The sequence below is a fragment of the Telmatherina bonti genome (assembly GCF_933228915.1).
Source record: "Telmatherina bonti genome assembly, chromosome: 24".
Taxonomy (NCBI): domain Eukaryota; kingdom Metazoa; phylum Chordata; class Actinopteri; order Atheriniformes; family Telmatherinidae; genus Telmatherina; species Telmatherina bonti.
Genome location: NC_136633.1, coordinates 19,791,364 through 19,807,155, shown reverse-complemented (window position 1 = coordinate 19,807,155; position 15,792 = coordinate 19,791,364). Strand labels below are relative to the sequence as shown.

Sequence of the window (15,792 nt, the reverse complement as noted above, 5' to 3'; positions counted from 1 at the left end):
TTCTTGTTATTTATACAGAAAAGAGGCATGGACAGCCACACCAGACTAAACACAGACCTGTTAGTTATCCTCTGTTTAGACACTCACAAATACACAACAGGTTATAATGAAAGACGTGAAGGTGTTTAGGGTGTGTGTCGAGTATTGTCACAATGCACTCTGCACTGTAGTTAAAATAAACAAGCATAAAAGTGAGTAATTAAGAAAAGGTTTTGTATGAAGTCGTAATTTTCAGATGTCTGCTGCAGACGCAGTTACACACCCATCGATCATTTCCAATTTTAAAATCCGAATTTCCTCATTATTCAAGTATTCTAAAGACTATTTCCTTCTAAACACACTAATATGTACATTTCTGCAGTCAGTTGCACCAATCTACACCATGAACCTGCCCAATGGGGATGAATAAAGCAGCAATCTATTTCAGAGTCTGATTATTTCCAATGAAAAGTGCATCGAGATGATTTTGTTACAGAAATAAACTTTCAAGACGTGACCGAAATAATATGAATAAACCCAGACAGAGTGCATCCCATTGCTGCAAAACAATAAGTTCTGCTTTGTAACATCAGAGTCGCTTAAAACATTATATTTAATGGCTTCACTGTCCTCCCAGCAAGGCTTTCTACTCTCAGCTTCACACTGTGGTTTCCACTGGTGTGACTAAAAACACATGAATCTGAGTCCAAAAGCTACACATGATCATCATAAAACTCACAGGAAAATTAATAGCTGCCATTTAAAACGTTTTCCAACACAAACAAGAAAAAAAAAACAAAAGAAAATATGGAATATTACTTAAGACAAAAGGGGAAAAGGGCTAATTTTAGTTTGGGCTTTTTAGATGAATTTTCACTGAAATAAATGATTTTAATAGATTTGCTCTAAGATTTAAACACCACTTTAAAAGGCACAGGCCTTGGAGAGATACTTCGTATTTCTTTACATCCTAAAATGTTTACATCAAAAAATAACCTGCACAAAAAGTAAAACCTCGACCTCTGGCTGATGACAGATGGCATTTTCATCCTAATCCACGAGACAAAGCAAGCAGAAACATATCATAAAGCAGCTTCCCATGTGTCTTGCTGCGAGGTTGCCCTCACACTCCAGTGTTGAAGTTAAACGTTCTCTGTTAGCATCCATTACAACCATCACTAGCATCTTCCATGACAAGAGAAGGAGGCGCTCAACCAGGTGGTCAGGAAATCCTGACCTTTTCCGTTGAGGTGATGGAACAGAAGACCAATTACTTTAAAAGATGCTTAATTAACATATTGCAGTGAAGCTACACACCTTTTTAGGTAGAACAGTTTGGTAGCACACTAAGAGATGCTGGCGATACCCTCCATCAGCGTCCCTCTGGGTGCAGCTGTCCATCCTACGCTGCCTTGACTAATTCACCCATCAATGCATTATCAGATAACAGATTTAATGATCCAATCCAAGAGGAAAAACAGCCTGAAATGTCCTGAGAATCCTGTCTGACTTGACTCAAAATAAACCTCCATCGTGGCAATAAAACGTTTCTGCTTTAATAAAACCTAAAGGTCATCCAGACAGACGACTAAATGAATGCGGGCTCATTGCACGACATGTAAACTTTGTTAAGCCGAGCTTTCAACATGCGTCTGCTCTGTTTCTAATAAACACATTTTTGGAATATTTGGGGTATTATAATCAACACCCCCCCCCCCCCCCCCCCCCCCCCCACACACACACACACACACACACTTTTCCCCGCCTTCATATTTTTCCCTCTAACCAGACCAATTATCAAGCCATTAATGAGGATACATAAAATGCGGAGGAGGAAAAACAGACAGCATGGCGAAGGAGCCAAACAACATACACTACCAGTCAGAAGTTTGGACACACCTTCCCCACTGGATATGATTGGAAAGTGTGTCCAAACTTGTGACTGGTAGCCTATATAACATGAAAGTCCGATCAGAGTAAGTCTCTTGTAACTTATAGTGCTATAAAAATGACAAACAGTAGGATAAGTCTGCTGTTTTCCTGTGAAAAACTGGAGCAGATGAAACGATCACCTTTATAGAAGCTTAAACTTGTGAACAAATTGTGTTTCGGGAGGTTTAAAAGGACAGCTGTTAGCTCGACACACCACAACAAACTCCATGAAACGACACACGTTCAACCAAAAGAGTAACACGATAGAACGTTAAATTGCATTTCATGACAGAAGTTTGTAAAACTCATGCGATGCATGATGAATTTCGGCCTGACAGCAAACATCTTACCCCCTCCCACTTGTGTCTTGCAGGTGCTTAAACACTGTTCTTTTCTAAAATGCAACTAATACCCAAAATATGCGACTTTAAAATCAAAACTGTAAAAGAGGAGGGAAAAAAGGGACCTAGCCACACTAGGTACTACTTTCCTGAACACATATATACACACACACAACCCACTTCAAGCAACACACTCAGTGTGTGTGGAGCGTGGAGACCACACAATCCCTGCACTGACTGTTCGCTTTACAAGCGCACATGGAGGCCAAATGTCACAATCAGTAGCGTCCGACTGACAAATCCCCAAGAAACACACACTGCCTTCGAAATGGCAGATTCATCTAGACAAGGTGTGATTTAAAATGTGAGTAGTTTAGGTGGGAGGGAGGCAGGGTTGAGGGTCTTTACATGCATTAGAAAGTAAACTGAATTTGTGAGGTGGAACTTCAAAGTGTCCTTTAGGTTGTTGAAGGAGTCCCTGTGCGACTCACTAGCACTCTAGGCATAGCTGTGACTTGTGCTGGATTTTATTGTAACTTAGTTTAGCAACGCGTTGGGGATCTGGTGACACCGAAACGTTTGTTAGAAGGGGCCACAGGGTCCAAGAGTATTCAGGGTCTTTGACACTTGTTCCAGTAAACTAAAATAAAAAGGATACTAATGATGAAAAGTCATTTCAGCACATCATCTCTCTTTCAGGAAGCATAGAAGTAAGGATAAATACTGTGTTCTTAAAGCACAAAGAGGTAAAACCACAATAACTCCATGCATTTTAATACAAAAGTTTATTTTTTATGTATAATTTACAGATTTTATTTTGTTCAGGGAACAGCTTTCCAGTAGGCTGTTCATTATAATGACAAACGTGATCAGAAAACCTCCTGATTTATTTATTCAAGAAGGAATCTGGCAACCTGGAATGATTTTTTTTTTCTCGTTATGTTTGAAGGATTTCTGTTTCATAACAAAATGTAAAATCTTTATTTTTCCCCCATTTCACAAGACTCTCCTTGTATTTTTATACTTTTCCCAGTCGATACAGGCATATTAACATGTTATTTACTGTTGACTTATCCAGCTTATAAAAAGCAAAGCTTTAAACAACCATGTAAGAGAAATTAACTTTGTACGGGAAAATGTTTTTATAAGTTTGCATCTGGAGGAGCCAATCTTTGATAAATGCAACGAATCCCATTCAGATTCCTGCAACTTTAATAACATCTTCATTATTCGTCGGTAATTCTGAAGACACGGACAAAGCTTTCAATGTTGTCTAAAGCTTTATGATATCGTGGTTAATTCGTCTTACACATTACCAGCCATTACTCACTGTACGGTCGTCAGTGGAGTTAACTTTTACCCAAAGCTGTCGCAGATATGCGCAGCTCTCCGCGTCGAGGCGGCGCAGATGCAGCTGCGGCTAATAAAGTTAGGCTAATAACAGCTCCATTTGATCCAGGTGTGCAAAATGAACCACGATTTAATATCAATGAAAGCGGAAAAAACAACAACAACAAAAAAAAAACCCACTTCGGACAAAACAGCCTTTTGTTAATGCTCTATTGCGCACTTAATCAGACGTATTATTAATTTTATAAGCCGCAGCTGTGTTTAAGCAATTACGCGTCTGTGAAAAGGGTCAGCTGAACTAAACCGCATCAAAATAATTGGTGGCATGCGCCAAACTCAAGGATGCTGCTTTCAAAAAGTTAATGTAGTATAATGAAATATAATATCTCGGAATTCTGCATGGGGTTGGGCTTAAAGGGAACACAACTTGCACCACACTCCAGCTGTAAACAGACGCTTCAGTAAGTTAAGTTAACTCAGACTTTCTTTATGCAAACTCATATTAGAGAAGTAATGTGTGGTTATTTATCACAGACAAAGGTTACTAAATATGCTCTCTCTTTAAACCCCACAACATGTTTCCCCCACATTAAAACTTTAACCTGTACCAGAATAAGTTATAAAATTGACTGACTTTACAGTCTTTGACATTTCTATTTAGAAATAAAAAAATCTTTAGATGTGATTATAAAAAAAGTACTTTTCTGAGTTAAAATCAAGAATACATCACTTAATGTGTAAGTGTGACATATATATATGTGTATATATATATATATATATATATATATATATATATATATATATATATATATATATATATATATATATATAAATGGTATTACTAAAGGTGCCTTTTTCCTTTAAAACCACAGCAAACAGCATGTGGAAGTTGTAAGACAGAAGCAAGATAAAAACAAAAGCCTTTTTCATTGAGCTGAAGGTAAAAGCTTAATACAACTTAAATGCATAAAACAACTTATTGTCTGACTGAATGCAAAGCATTCAAATGCAATGCTCTTTTTTTTTTAAATTTTATTTTATAAAAGGTATTTATTTATTTATTTTAAAAAATGGACAGATTTAGGAGTTTCACATCCTGAACTCTAATAAAACCTCTTCTCTTGACTTCATTAAATGTGTATCAAAAGCAGGACATCACTTACAATATTTTTTTTTTTTACTTGCAGGCATGTCTAAAATCTTGCCTTTAAAAGAAAGTCATTTACTTCCTGTAATAAAAATTTGATCCTGCAGTGTTTCCACAAAGCCATGTGTCATTCCCTGCATACCTGCAGGAAAGAAAAACTTTTCAGTAAATGCTCACTCACTTTTCAAGAAGTCACTGTGTGCGGGGGGGTATAAACTCCATCCATTGGTGAAAACGAGTGAATCCAGCCTGAGAGAATGTGAATTTCCCAACGTTTCCCTTCCTGACAAGACGTGTGCAGTTGAACGAGCAGGGAGACGTACACAGACGAGGAGGGATGAGGACAGACTGCTGCTGCCGGCTGAGTAAAGAGCAGTAAAATGACACATGCAGAGAGAGAGAGAGTGAGAAGGAGGGAGGGAGGAAGAAGAGGGTGGAGGGGAGGGAAACCTGAAGACAGAGTGACATGCAGTCAACACAACAGTTTAACCTTAACTAATGTCAAATAAATACAGTTTTTCCCATCAGGGAAAGCACAAATTGGGAAGAAACAGGGAAAACATGCTGTAAAAGAATAATGCGATGGCAGATTTAGAAAGGTTAATTAATATCCCAGATGCTGTGATACTGGAGAACAAAATGGGGAGGAAAAAAAGTGGAAAATGGAAGGTGATTAATGTCAGAAGTTCATTGTGCTTTAAGCAGTGGATCCATCTGATTAAAGATGCTTAAACTGCTACAATGTAACACTGTGCTTAAAAAAAAGATGCACACATTTTAATTCTGATTCATAAAAAAAGACTAAACAAGATTTACCATTTCCTATTGGTTAGAAAACAAACAAATAAGCAATCATTCATTCATCTGTATGATATTTATTGCATTTAAAGACAAACGGTAAGAGTGAGGCCACCTCATGGTCCATCCATCACTGTGTTTGTTTGTCCAAATGGCAGGCTCACCAACAGTGTGGTCAGCATTTTGGGATTTATTTTAGATGGAAGAATAGCCACCTATCATTACAAGTCAGCCTGTCTGCCTGCCTGTCCCTCCTCCTCTGTGGTTTCTGTGTGCTTAAGTGTGTGCGTACGCTGCCAACACTTGTCTGTCTTGCATCATCTTAAATATCTTTGACAGATCGCCACAAGCTGCTCACCATGAGGTGTGCATGTGTGATAGCATGTATGGCAGTAAAGGAGGGACTTTATGAAGTCTCAGTGAGGAGAAACCAGCTCTTACTAGCAAACACTGAGGTTGTGCATGCTGTTAAGTTCTACGCCTGTAATAAAGAGCTTTATTACACGTTTTAAATCTGTCAATATTTTAGAATATTTAATGAGGACTAAATTGAAATACTTTCTTTAAGCTGCTGCAGCTTTATGTTGTTTCTGTATATGCTGCATCTGTCACTGATGCAGAGACAAGAAGCTGATCAGCCAGGCAGACTTGTTAAAATTACACGCATGAAAACCTAAACTTGGAGGAAAAAGAAGCCGGTTATTGTTTATTTGCTGTGGAAATGCTGCCTCACTGTGGCGCCATTACGGTAATGACGTGCACTGCTGAGGGCATCAAGGAAACCCAAAGACTGATGCAAGGAGGACATGCCTCAATGATCTTTTAGAGTTTTTTTTTAAAACCAAAGTTTCATAATGTTACATTTTCCCCCTTTTATTTATATTGATATAAATTTAGAAGAAAAATGAAGGCAATTTGTGTTTGTATTATTATTTATCCTCTTTATCAATACTAACTGGTGTTGCGTTATGTATTGTCAGACAGCCTGATTAGTCTTCTTAACAATGAGGTTTAACTTGTGAGGATTATGCTTTACATGGTTAAACATGTGGGCAGGGCCCCTCAAAATTCACTCATATTCACTCTTGTCATGAGTTGCTCGATGGATTGGATGATTGTATTCATCCAAAGTAATAAAGGAACAAGATTTAGCTGCCATTTTTACACTTTATTCCCTTTGCAGAGTCAGTGACTGCAGCTGCATGTTTGGCACCTCCTCCTCACGCTGGTCACCAGCTGGGTCACATTTAGTGGCGGGATAGCATCTCATTCCTCAACCAGGAATTGTTGAAAGCCAACCAGCATGGTTGTGTATCGTTCAGCAGTTGGCTTGAGGTCCGGACCCATGGCAGGCCAGTTCTAGTTCTGTGGGGGAGAACGTTGTCATCGTGGAGGATGGAGTTCAGTCCCAGATTCAGGAGATATGGGATCACCGCTGGCTCCAGAAACTCATTCTGGCGCGTGTCTATCAATCAGCTGCCAGTCTTACATCCATGCCTGACACAACTGGCAGCACTTGATGCTCAAAACGAGTGAATGCCAACAGGAGAACTTTGCAGGGGGTTTTAGGAGATGTTTTGTTAGGCGTCTATCAGCATGTTTAGCTGTGTTGCTCATCATTCTACAAATGCATGATCCTTACACGTTGTACCCCATTGTAAAGAGACAAATCAGGCTTTTTCAAATGACAAACTGCACCAATTGGTATCATCAAAGAGAAGAAATAATAAACCAAACAGAAATTTCTTGTTGTCTTTATGGGTATATAAATGGATTTGATCTAAACATGTGGATAAGTCTATATTGTAACAAATATCCCTGCACTGCAAAAGATCAGTTTTTAAACTTGTCTTGTTTCTATCAGCTGGTTGTTTGCACAGTTTGAGGGGAGAAGTGTGAGCTGAAAGCAAGAAATCATAATCTCAGGTTATTTTTTTTGTAAGGAAGCATTTAGTGGCAGAGTTGAACATCTGTTTCTAGCAGTAATGAGAGTTTTCAGTTACAGGAACACGAACTGGGCGACTGCGTTGCAGAAAACTGTTACATATATCTGTTGCACTGGTTGAACAAAGCTGCCATGTTGGGAAACCGATGGGCTGATGTTTGAAGTTAGCCGGTGCAGATGGAGAGCTGACAGGGCTGTCGTCCCCCCCTCATTACATGAGAAGTTTTGAGCCACCAAATCAAACAACCGGTTCAGTTTAACGTGTATACAGTCATCAAATAGAGTTGCATTTGTACTTATGTCTTTGTGTGTGTGTGTGTGTCTGTTGTGCAGCGTGTGTTTACAGATTTCTGTAAAGAGTTGGTCAGTGGCTGAGGTCTTTATGCAGAGTAATCCCACAGCCTCTTTCTGGAAAACATGAGTAGCAATGGAACCACTGAGTCAAATTTTGGATCTGGTTCTCATGACAAAGCAATTGTCTCAATTATAGAGAGCTGGGCAGGTATAAAAGAGAGCAATATGAGCCGGCACACATGCGTTACATAACAAATATACACATTTATAAAAGGAGACCACACGGTGGCATGCGGCCAGTCCCAAGATGGGCAGGGTGAGTATAAATAATCTAACGTTTCTCAGCATCTTTGGGAATTTGCGGTGTTTAAAATGTGTTCACACTGAATTAAAGGGTAGTTTAATGTCTATTGATGCAAGACTGTCTGATGAGAAATTCAAAGTCAGATGAGTAGAGTGAGGAACAAACACTGGTATGGGAAAGTTTACATATCAGCTTTGCACAAAATACTGAGGGCAAGTGGTCATTTTGTGTGTATATGTGGAAAACAACAGGAAAGAAAATGCTGCACATGTGTGGGCTTCCTGGTATTTATTGTAGTTTGCATGTTGCATGTTCACCCATCCTTAACAATGCAAAAACTGTTTGTTTAGTTGTTACAAATTATGCTCAGCACAAGCTTAAATGTGCAACCTGCAGAGCAAAGCTTAGAGCACTATTTTCAAGCAACATCTTTTCTAGATTTTGTCTCTCATGCCAACCTCCAGATCATCTTCTACGAGTACAAGAACTACCAAGGTCGCAGGTATGAGTGTGACAGTGACTGCACCGACTTCCACACTTACCTGAGCTGCTGCAACTCGGTCCGGGTGGAGAGCGGGGCCTGGGTTATCTACGAACGACCAAGCTACTTGGGATACCAGTACGTCCTAACCAAAGGGGAGTATTCCAACTTCCAGAGCTGGAACGGCCTCAATGACAGAATCAGTTCCTGCAAGATGATTCACTTTGTAAGCCATCCAACAAATTCCTACAAGACAGATACAAAAGATCAGCTAACACACTTCCATTTAACTCATATTTTTGTGTTATAAAAGTCGTCAGCTTTGTGCTCCAATGACGACAGCAGTCTTGTTTGATTCAACATATTTAAGTGTTTTTTTTTTGTTTTTTTTTTAAAATCCAGCTTTGCTCTGATTGGTCAGTTCCAACAGCATGAGCACGTACCAACAACTATCCCCTGCATCGACTTTGCAGAAATTTAAAATGCATGTTTGCATTTCATGGGGCATAAAATTAGTGTTCAGCCAGAGGATGCATCAACCAGAGCAAGTTAGGGAATGACATGCAGGCTGTACGAAGGAATGCATTATGGGAATATTGCAGGGACGCAACACAATCAAAACCTCAGAAAACAGAAAAGCAAAACAGGTGAAAAGTTTACTTTATTTATTAAATTTGTTTGAATTTAGTTTGTTTTCTCATTTACTTTGAAGTTTATTACGCATCGTTTATTGTTATTACCGTACATATGATGTATTTTGTTAAATGTGATGTTTTGAAGCTTAGGGTTGATTTCTGAAAACTGTACAATATTTTTCCTTCATTTCCTCCCTCACCTTGTTATCTCATCGTTCATTTTCTTTTGCAAACCTACATCTTTTCACCAACAGCCAAACTCAACATCACTCTACCTGCTGTTTTCTTCATTCAGGCCCCAGGAGATCCTTATATGATCCAGCTCTACGGCAAAGGGGACTTTTCAGGTCAGGTGTTTGAGGCGAGTGACGATTGCCCCTCTGTGCTGGAGAAGTTTCGCTGGAGAGAGGTGCACTCCTGCAGAGTCCTGGGAGGATGGTGGGTTTTCTACGAGTATCCCAACTACAAAGGTCGCCAGTACCTGCTGGGGAAAGGAGAGTACCGCAAACCTGTGGACTGGGGCGCCGTCTGCCCCACAGTGCTTTCATTTAGACGACTAACTGAGTAGCCATTCCCCCTCCCCCCCTTTTTTTTTCAGTTTTGTTGCTTACCGAGCATCAACGGTGCAGATTTCTCAATAAAACTGAATGACAAGGATTGGATGGGTGTTTCATTACTGTGTGTGTGTGTGTGTGTGTATGTGAGTGTTTACAATGTGTATAGATGGGTGGGGGAGATCTAGTCTGAGAGCAGATGCCTTTCTAGAGCAGGGTCATTTAAAATCACCAAACTTGGCTAAATGTACATGCATGTGTTCCAAAGGAGCGGCAAAAAGTGAAGCCTATGCAGAAGTGCATAAAACTGCAATTCTGCCTTCATCCACTAGGGGCTCCAAAACAGAGCAAATCCCCATAGACTCCCATGTTACAAAGACCAACTTCACAGGATAAATAAACATGTTTACAGCCTGGTCCAAAAATCCGTTTTTTTGGTTAATATGTCAGGTTTACCTTCATGACAACTGTGGGGGGAGTGAATATTTTTCTAACTCGCCCGTTTAAAAGTAATTTAATGTCGAAGTTCAGCATATTTTGGGGCGGGTCATTTTGATTGATAGGTACCGGACCTCATGCTTCAAGTAAGAATAAAGTAGAACAACTGCACCTTTTAGCCAGTTAACAACGTGACTTAGCTTTAGCCCGCTTACCTCCGTTAGCTAGTTAGCTCCTGTTATCTCCGGGTTAGCTCTGAGTTCGCTAGATATTAATCACCCACCATGACGCTCACAGCCCCCCTCTCAGCTCCACCTCTTGCCCAAAAAATGACACGGATGCCCCTGCCAAGATGGCAATGGGAGGAACTGCCCACCGAGCTTCAATTTAGCTCTTTAGAAACCTATGGGTGATGTCACGGAGGCTCCGTCCATCTTTTCATATACGGTCTATGGTTCCAAACTCTGAGCACTCTGCCATTCCTGTCTTCTCCACCCCAACCAGTCGAGGCAAATGGCTGCCCTCCCTGATCAGGTTCTGCCGGAGGTTTTCTTCCTGTTAAAAGGGAGTTTTTTCCTTCCCACTGTCGCCTCATGCATGCTGAGGATTGGGGATTAGATCGAAGTCATGATTCGATGCAATGAGTTGGTTTCTATTATAGGCTATTTATGAACTGCCTTGAAATGATGTGTATGTAAAGTTCCCTGAGACAACATTGTTGTAAAGTGGCACTATACAAATAAAGCTGAATTAAATTTAAATTGAATTTCATTCTTTGCTATTAGAAAAGTTTGTGTAAATGTTAAAACTATTAAAGAAACTGTTAAAGAGCTTTATTCTCAGATCTTCTTGGTGGTGGTCATGGTAACAGTTTAAAAACATATTTACATTGGAGCTGTCATGCCAAACTTTGGGCAAATGTTCATCATGCAGTAAGTCCTGTGGCATGCTGGTCCATCTGTCAGTCCTGTGTCACAACGTTCGTTCTTCTTCGCGTCTGTTCACACTGACGGCTGTCCTTCATCGATGAAGCTGAGCTGGGTGCTGTGCTCCCCCCACTCTCCCTCCTGCAGATTCAGGAGGGGCATTTGGGGATTTGATGCCATGCTGGAGGTTTGGGGAAGGGGACAGGGTTGGATGTGAGACTGGGAGAGGGAATGGGAGTAAGAACAGGATGTGAACTGAGGCTGGGAGGATAGTGGGAGATGTGACTGAGGATGTGTTTGTGGCTCTCGGCCAGGTTCTGATAAGTCCACCAGGAGGGGGGTGATGCATGACTGGTGGCTTGCTGTGGAAAGAGAAGGGATAGAGGAGTAAGAACAGGGACGTGGCACCGCTGTGTGTCCATTAGGAGAGCTGTTAAGAGAAGGTGGAGCTGAGTGATGAGAGATCGGTGGAGCAGGATTGATCTGATGGGTGACGGTTTGGTAACCATGAATTGGATCAAACTCTCCTCGCAGCTCATCGCTCTTGCTCAGCTGAGGGGAGGATGGGTCAGTAATGAGGACGGACAGAGGGTCTGGCTCGCTGGGACAGCCCACAGGTAGTTGTTGGCTTTGGATTGGTGGAGCTGGAGAGCAGCTGTGGGAGGATATGCTGGGAGGTGGAGTCACGGCGTACGGCATGAGCAGTGCAGACGGGTTGTGAAAGAGAGGTTTGAAAAGACGCGTCATTTCCTGCAGCTCCTGACTCACAGCGGTTACTTGACGGGAGAGGACACACATCTGGGGGGGATAAGATGAATGATGAGTCAGCATCACTATCATTATGCATTAGCATATAAAAGACCATAAAAAAGTTACCTGTTGGACGTATTTTCTAATTAACCAGTTAAAAGTTACCCTTGTTAACAAATCTTGGCTTTATCCAGTGTTTAGAATTTTGTTGGAGGATTTTACAACCTTAATGGCAAAAAAAAAAAAAAAAGCTCATTTGATGTATAAAATGTACATAAACACAAAGTAAAATCATTTGGAAGTCTAATAAACTCAAAGTTTATTCCCATTGTAGTATAAACAACATACCAGATGTTGAAGCAAGTGTTTTCAGTCACAGAGAAATATGAGCTCTTTTAGCATTTGTAGGCAGCAGCACATGTCTAAAAGCTGGAACAGGGTGATGTTTACCATTTAAAAATGGATTGATTAATTTTATGAAGCTCCAAATGACTGGCGACCTTTCCGGGGATGTACCCCGCCTCTCACCCAAATGCTGCTGGGAAAGGCTCCAGCTTGGCCATGACCCTTAATTAGTTCAGAAAATGGATGGATATACGAAGCTCCAGATGTTCTTTGTACTGTCAGGTAGACCAGCTCTTCACCCGGACTCTTCTCCCATGAAGCCATGCCGTTGTGATGGATGCAGAATGTGGTTTAGCATAACCCTGCTGAATTCTGCAAGGCCTTCCCTGATGGAGATGTTGTCGGGAGCAGATGTTGTACTTTTCAGCATTGGTGTTGCCTTCACAGATGTGGAAGTTGCCATGGACAGTAATGCAACCCCATCAGAAATGCAGGCTTTTTAACTGTCCTCTGATAACAAGCTGGATGCTCCCTCTGTTCTTTAGTTGGCTGGGCAAAGTGTCAATAGTTTCCAGAAAGGATTCCTTTGCCTGAAAGCGTTTAAAATGAGCGTTGCTCCAGAGAAGTCGGCAGCGTTTCGGTATCACAGCCACACACGTCTTCTACTTTCCATGATGGAGCTTTAACTTGCATGTGAGGACTTCATGTTGAACTGTGCTCACAGAGAGTGAAATGTTTGTGCGTCTTTACGTTGAGGAAAAGTTTTCTGAAATTGTTCCAGAAATTTTGAAGGCAGTTTGTTGCAGACTGCTGAACGGTTGTCCGTGTTGACATCTGAGAAGCTCTGAAATGCTCCTTAGTCGCCAAATGCTCCTCCAGGCATTTTGATTTGTTTCAATTACTTTTCCAACTTTTAACTTTTCGAGCTTTGTAGGAATTAACTTCAAAATGAGCTGATATTTTCCGTGAAATGATAAAATATCTTAGTTTTAACCTCTGATATGTTGTTGTTGTTGTTTTTGTGGGGAATAAAATGTGGGTTTGTGAGATTTGCTAATAACTTCTGTTGCAAGCTGCAGATGTAAAACCGTCTTGTTTTTGCCCATCTTTCTTACTAACGTAAGGTTGCACAGTTCAGCGCTGTTAGTGTTTTAGTTACTGATTGGGTTTTTTTTTCGGAGTGTAGAAAAAATATATGGCAAAATATCTAAAGGATAAAAATTCATTGTCTTTCAGTTACAAGTTTTTCCTTTACCACCTACAGAAAAATATCTAGACTGTGTGTGTGTGTGTGTGTGTGAGAGAGAGAGAGAGAGAGAGAGAGAGAGAGAGAGAGAGAGAGAGAGAGAGAGGCTAACAAAATCAATTTTAAACAGGCATATTGTAAGGTACATGAAAGAGCTCAGTTTGATGGCACAAGCTTATGAATATTTTGCATTAACTGGTCTAATTTATTCAGGTTCCTCCAACTTCGTGACATGAAACATGAAAACAGAAGCAGCGCTTCATAGAAGCAACATGCCAGGTTGTCTCTTGGCTGAGACACTTCCTGAATGTGAAAGATTTTTCTTTATCCTCTTCTCTTATAAATTCATATAAAAATGAATTACTTTGAAACTAAATGACGCCAGTTCAATATCATTGCCATTTAGTATCCTATTTTGACATATTGATGTTGCTATGGGCAACATGTTCACATGTTACCTTGGACAGAATTAAAAAAAAAAAACCCAAAAAAACCACAACAAAACAAGTACAACAAAAGAACAAAAGAGCAAAAAAGGAGAAATATTTGACTGCAGAGCCCTCTATGTCTCCTCTATTTCTATTTGGCATTAATAGAGGGCAATACTTCCCTGTATATGAAATTTACCAATACCAATTCCAGTCCAGTTTAATCTTCTGCAATTAAAGTTAAAATACTATTAATTCACTGTGACAAAGTTTAGAATTAATCTGTGGTTAAACAAATATTTCACCTCCAGTTAACAAGCGATGGAAATCTAACTTTTTTGGCATATATAGTCTGTCTTATATTACTGTTAGTTTCTGGCTGGTACAGTCTTTTCTGATTTACCTCATGTTTTAGCTTTGCAATAGTCTTCATGGTGTCCACGTCGTCATGGATGCCTGTGTGATGGACATAAAGTAGGTGAGTAAAAGCATCCGGGACACACACTACTGTCTGAAGTGAGTGTTTTCAATGCTTTTTGTGTTAAAGAACATTTTAGTTTTGTCCAGGAACACCTTTATGTTTGCATGTGTGTTCACCTGAGGTGGCAGAATCAGGGCTGGGTAGGAAGGTTTGGGTCGGACTGGGAGAGAAGTCAAACTTCTGGGCCGAACCGCTGTGGTTTTCTGTCTCGATCCCATCCACAAAGCTGTAGACAGATATTTGGGAAATTCACATAATCCTGAATTAAATACCAGTTTTGTTAGAATATCTGCATGAAATGATGGTTTACTTTGCAACTGTCACATCATTGTTAGTCAGGATACCAGGATGTTGTAGGTATAGACGTCAATCTGAACACTGACTCACTGAAATGCTCTCAGACTGATTTATTGCTGCGACATGAGCAGATAATGTCCACCAGGTGGCAGCAGACCATGACAGCAAGATCTACTCTAGAACACATGGTAAAGATAAAACATATTCAGTCTGCGTGCAGATTACAGACATCCAGGCAACATATCGGAGAACACATACTCCATGAGACTCAACAATGTTCATACACACACAATAAAAAGCAAACTGCACTAAAGAAGCAAAGTGAAAACTCCTTCGTTCATTCAGCACGTAGAGCTATGAATCCTGTAATGATGGTGTAATAATAATAAGCCAATCATACTGAAGCACTTAAGAGTTTCTTACTAGAGATCTTATATGGCTCAACAGGATATTGTCAGCAAAAAACCTTTCAAGGATGGATTCAGCACAGCTGTCTCATCTAAATTCACACCCAGCCTTGTCAGCGGTGGCAGCGAACAGCCTTTTATCACAAAGGTTCATCTCGTAGGGATAATGGATGCTTAGTGAATTTCATGGTAAAACTGTATTAGATTCAGTCTGAGTAAGTTACAGACTGCAGAGATGACGGTGCAGGACTGGGATACATGTGATGGGTTTTATGTGCTGCAAAAATGTAACCCCTTGCAGTTATTGGAGAGAAATAGGTTGAATACATACGTTTGCATTTTGACCATTTTGAATAGGACATACTGTATTTGCTCACTCATTTAGCAGCATTTTTGCATTTGTATAATTTGTCTCTCCTCCATCGTCACAGCCAAGTATTTAGACTCTTAAAATGCTCCTGGAGGAGGAGGAGGAGGAGGAGGAGGAGGGAAGTCAATTTCCACAGGTGCTAAACCTGAAGATGCAGCTTTTTAAAAAACCCTGAAAGAAAAGTCCACATTGCTCTTCTTTATTTGATTTACTTCAGTGTGTGTGTGTGTGTGTGTGTGCGTGTGTGCATAAATATACAGCGCTGTTCTGTGTATAGCCTCTGCAGTAAAAAAAACTTCTTGTAGAAACTCCTCTGGTAAAAGTCACTGGGACAATGAGCTCTC

At 40.4% G+C, this 15,792-nt stretch overlaps 2 protein-coding genes across 2 annotated transcripts in view; one reads left to right on the top strand and one right to left on the bottom strand.

The window, feature by feature from the left end:
* Nucleotides 1-8,093: 8,093 nt before the first annotated feature.
* On the top strand, nt 8,094-9,774 carry LOC306774130 (gamma-crystallin S-like; the record flags this gene model as incomplete). Its single annotated transcript, XM_079264113.1, has 3 exons — nt 8,094-8,102; nt 8,555-8,797; nt 9,502-9,774. 3 exons carry the CDS (start codon nt 8,094-8,096, stop codon nt 9,772-9,774), a joined length of 525 nt encoding a protein of 174 aa, XP_079120239.1.
* A 1,425-nt stretch (nt 9,775-11,199) lies between these two features.
* The window catches only part of LOC306773988 (voltage-gated delayed rectifier potassium channel KCNH8-like), a gene marked incomplete at its 3' end in the record, with an annotated part of 50,857 nt that continues 46,264 nt past the window's right edge, over nt 11,200-15,792 (bottom strand). Inside the window, exons 13-15 of the mRNA XM_079263949.1 lie at nt 14,491-14,600; nt 14,297-14,349; nt 11,200-11,922 (exon numbers count right to left, since the gene is read on the bottom strand). Coding sequence (XP_079120075.1) covers nt 11,200-11,922; nt 14,297-14,349; nt 14,491-14,600 — 886 coding nt within the window. The remainder of the gene's footprint in view (nt 11,923-14,296; nt 14,350-14,490; nt 14,601-15,792) is intronic.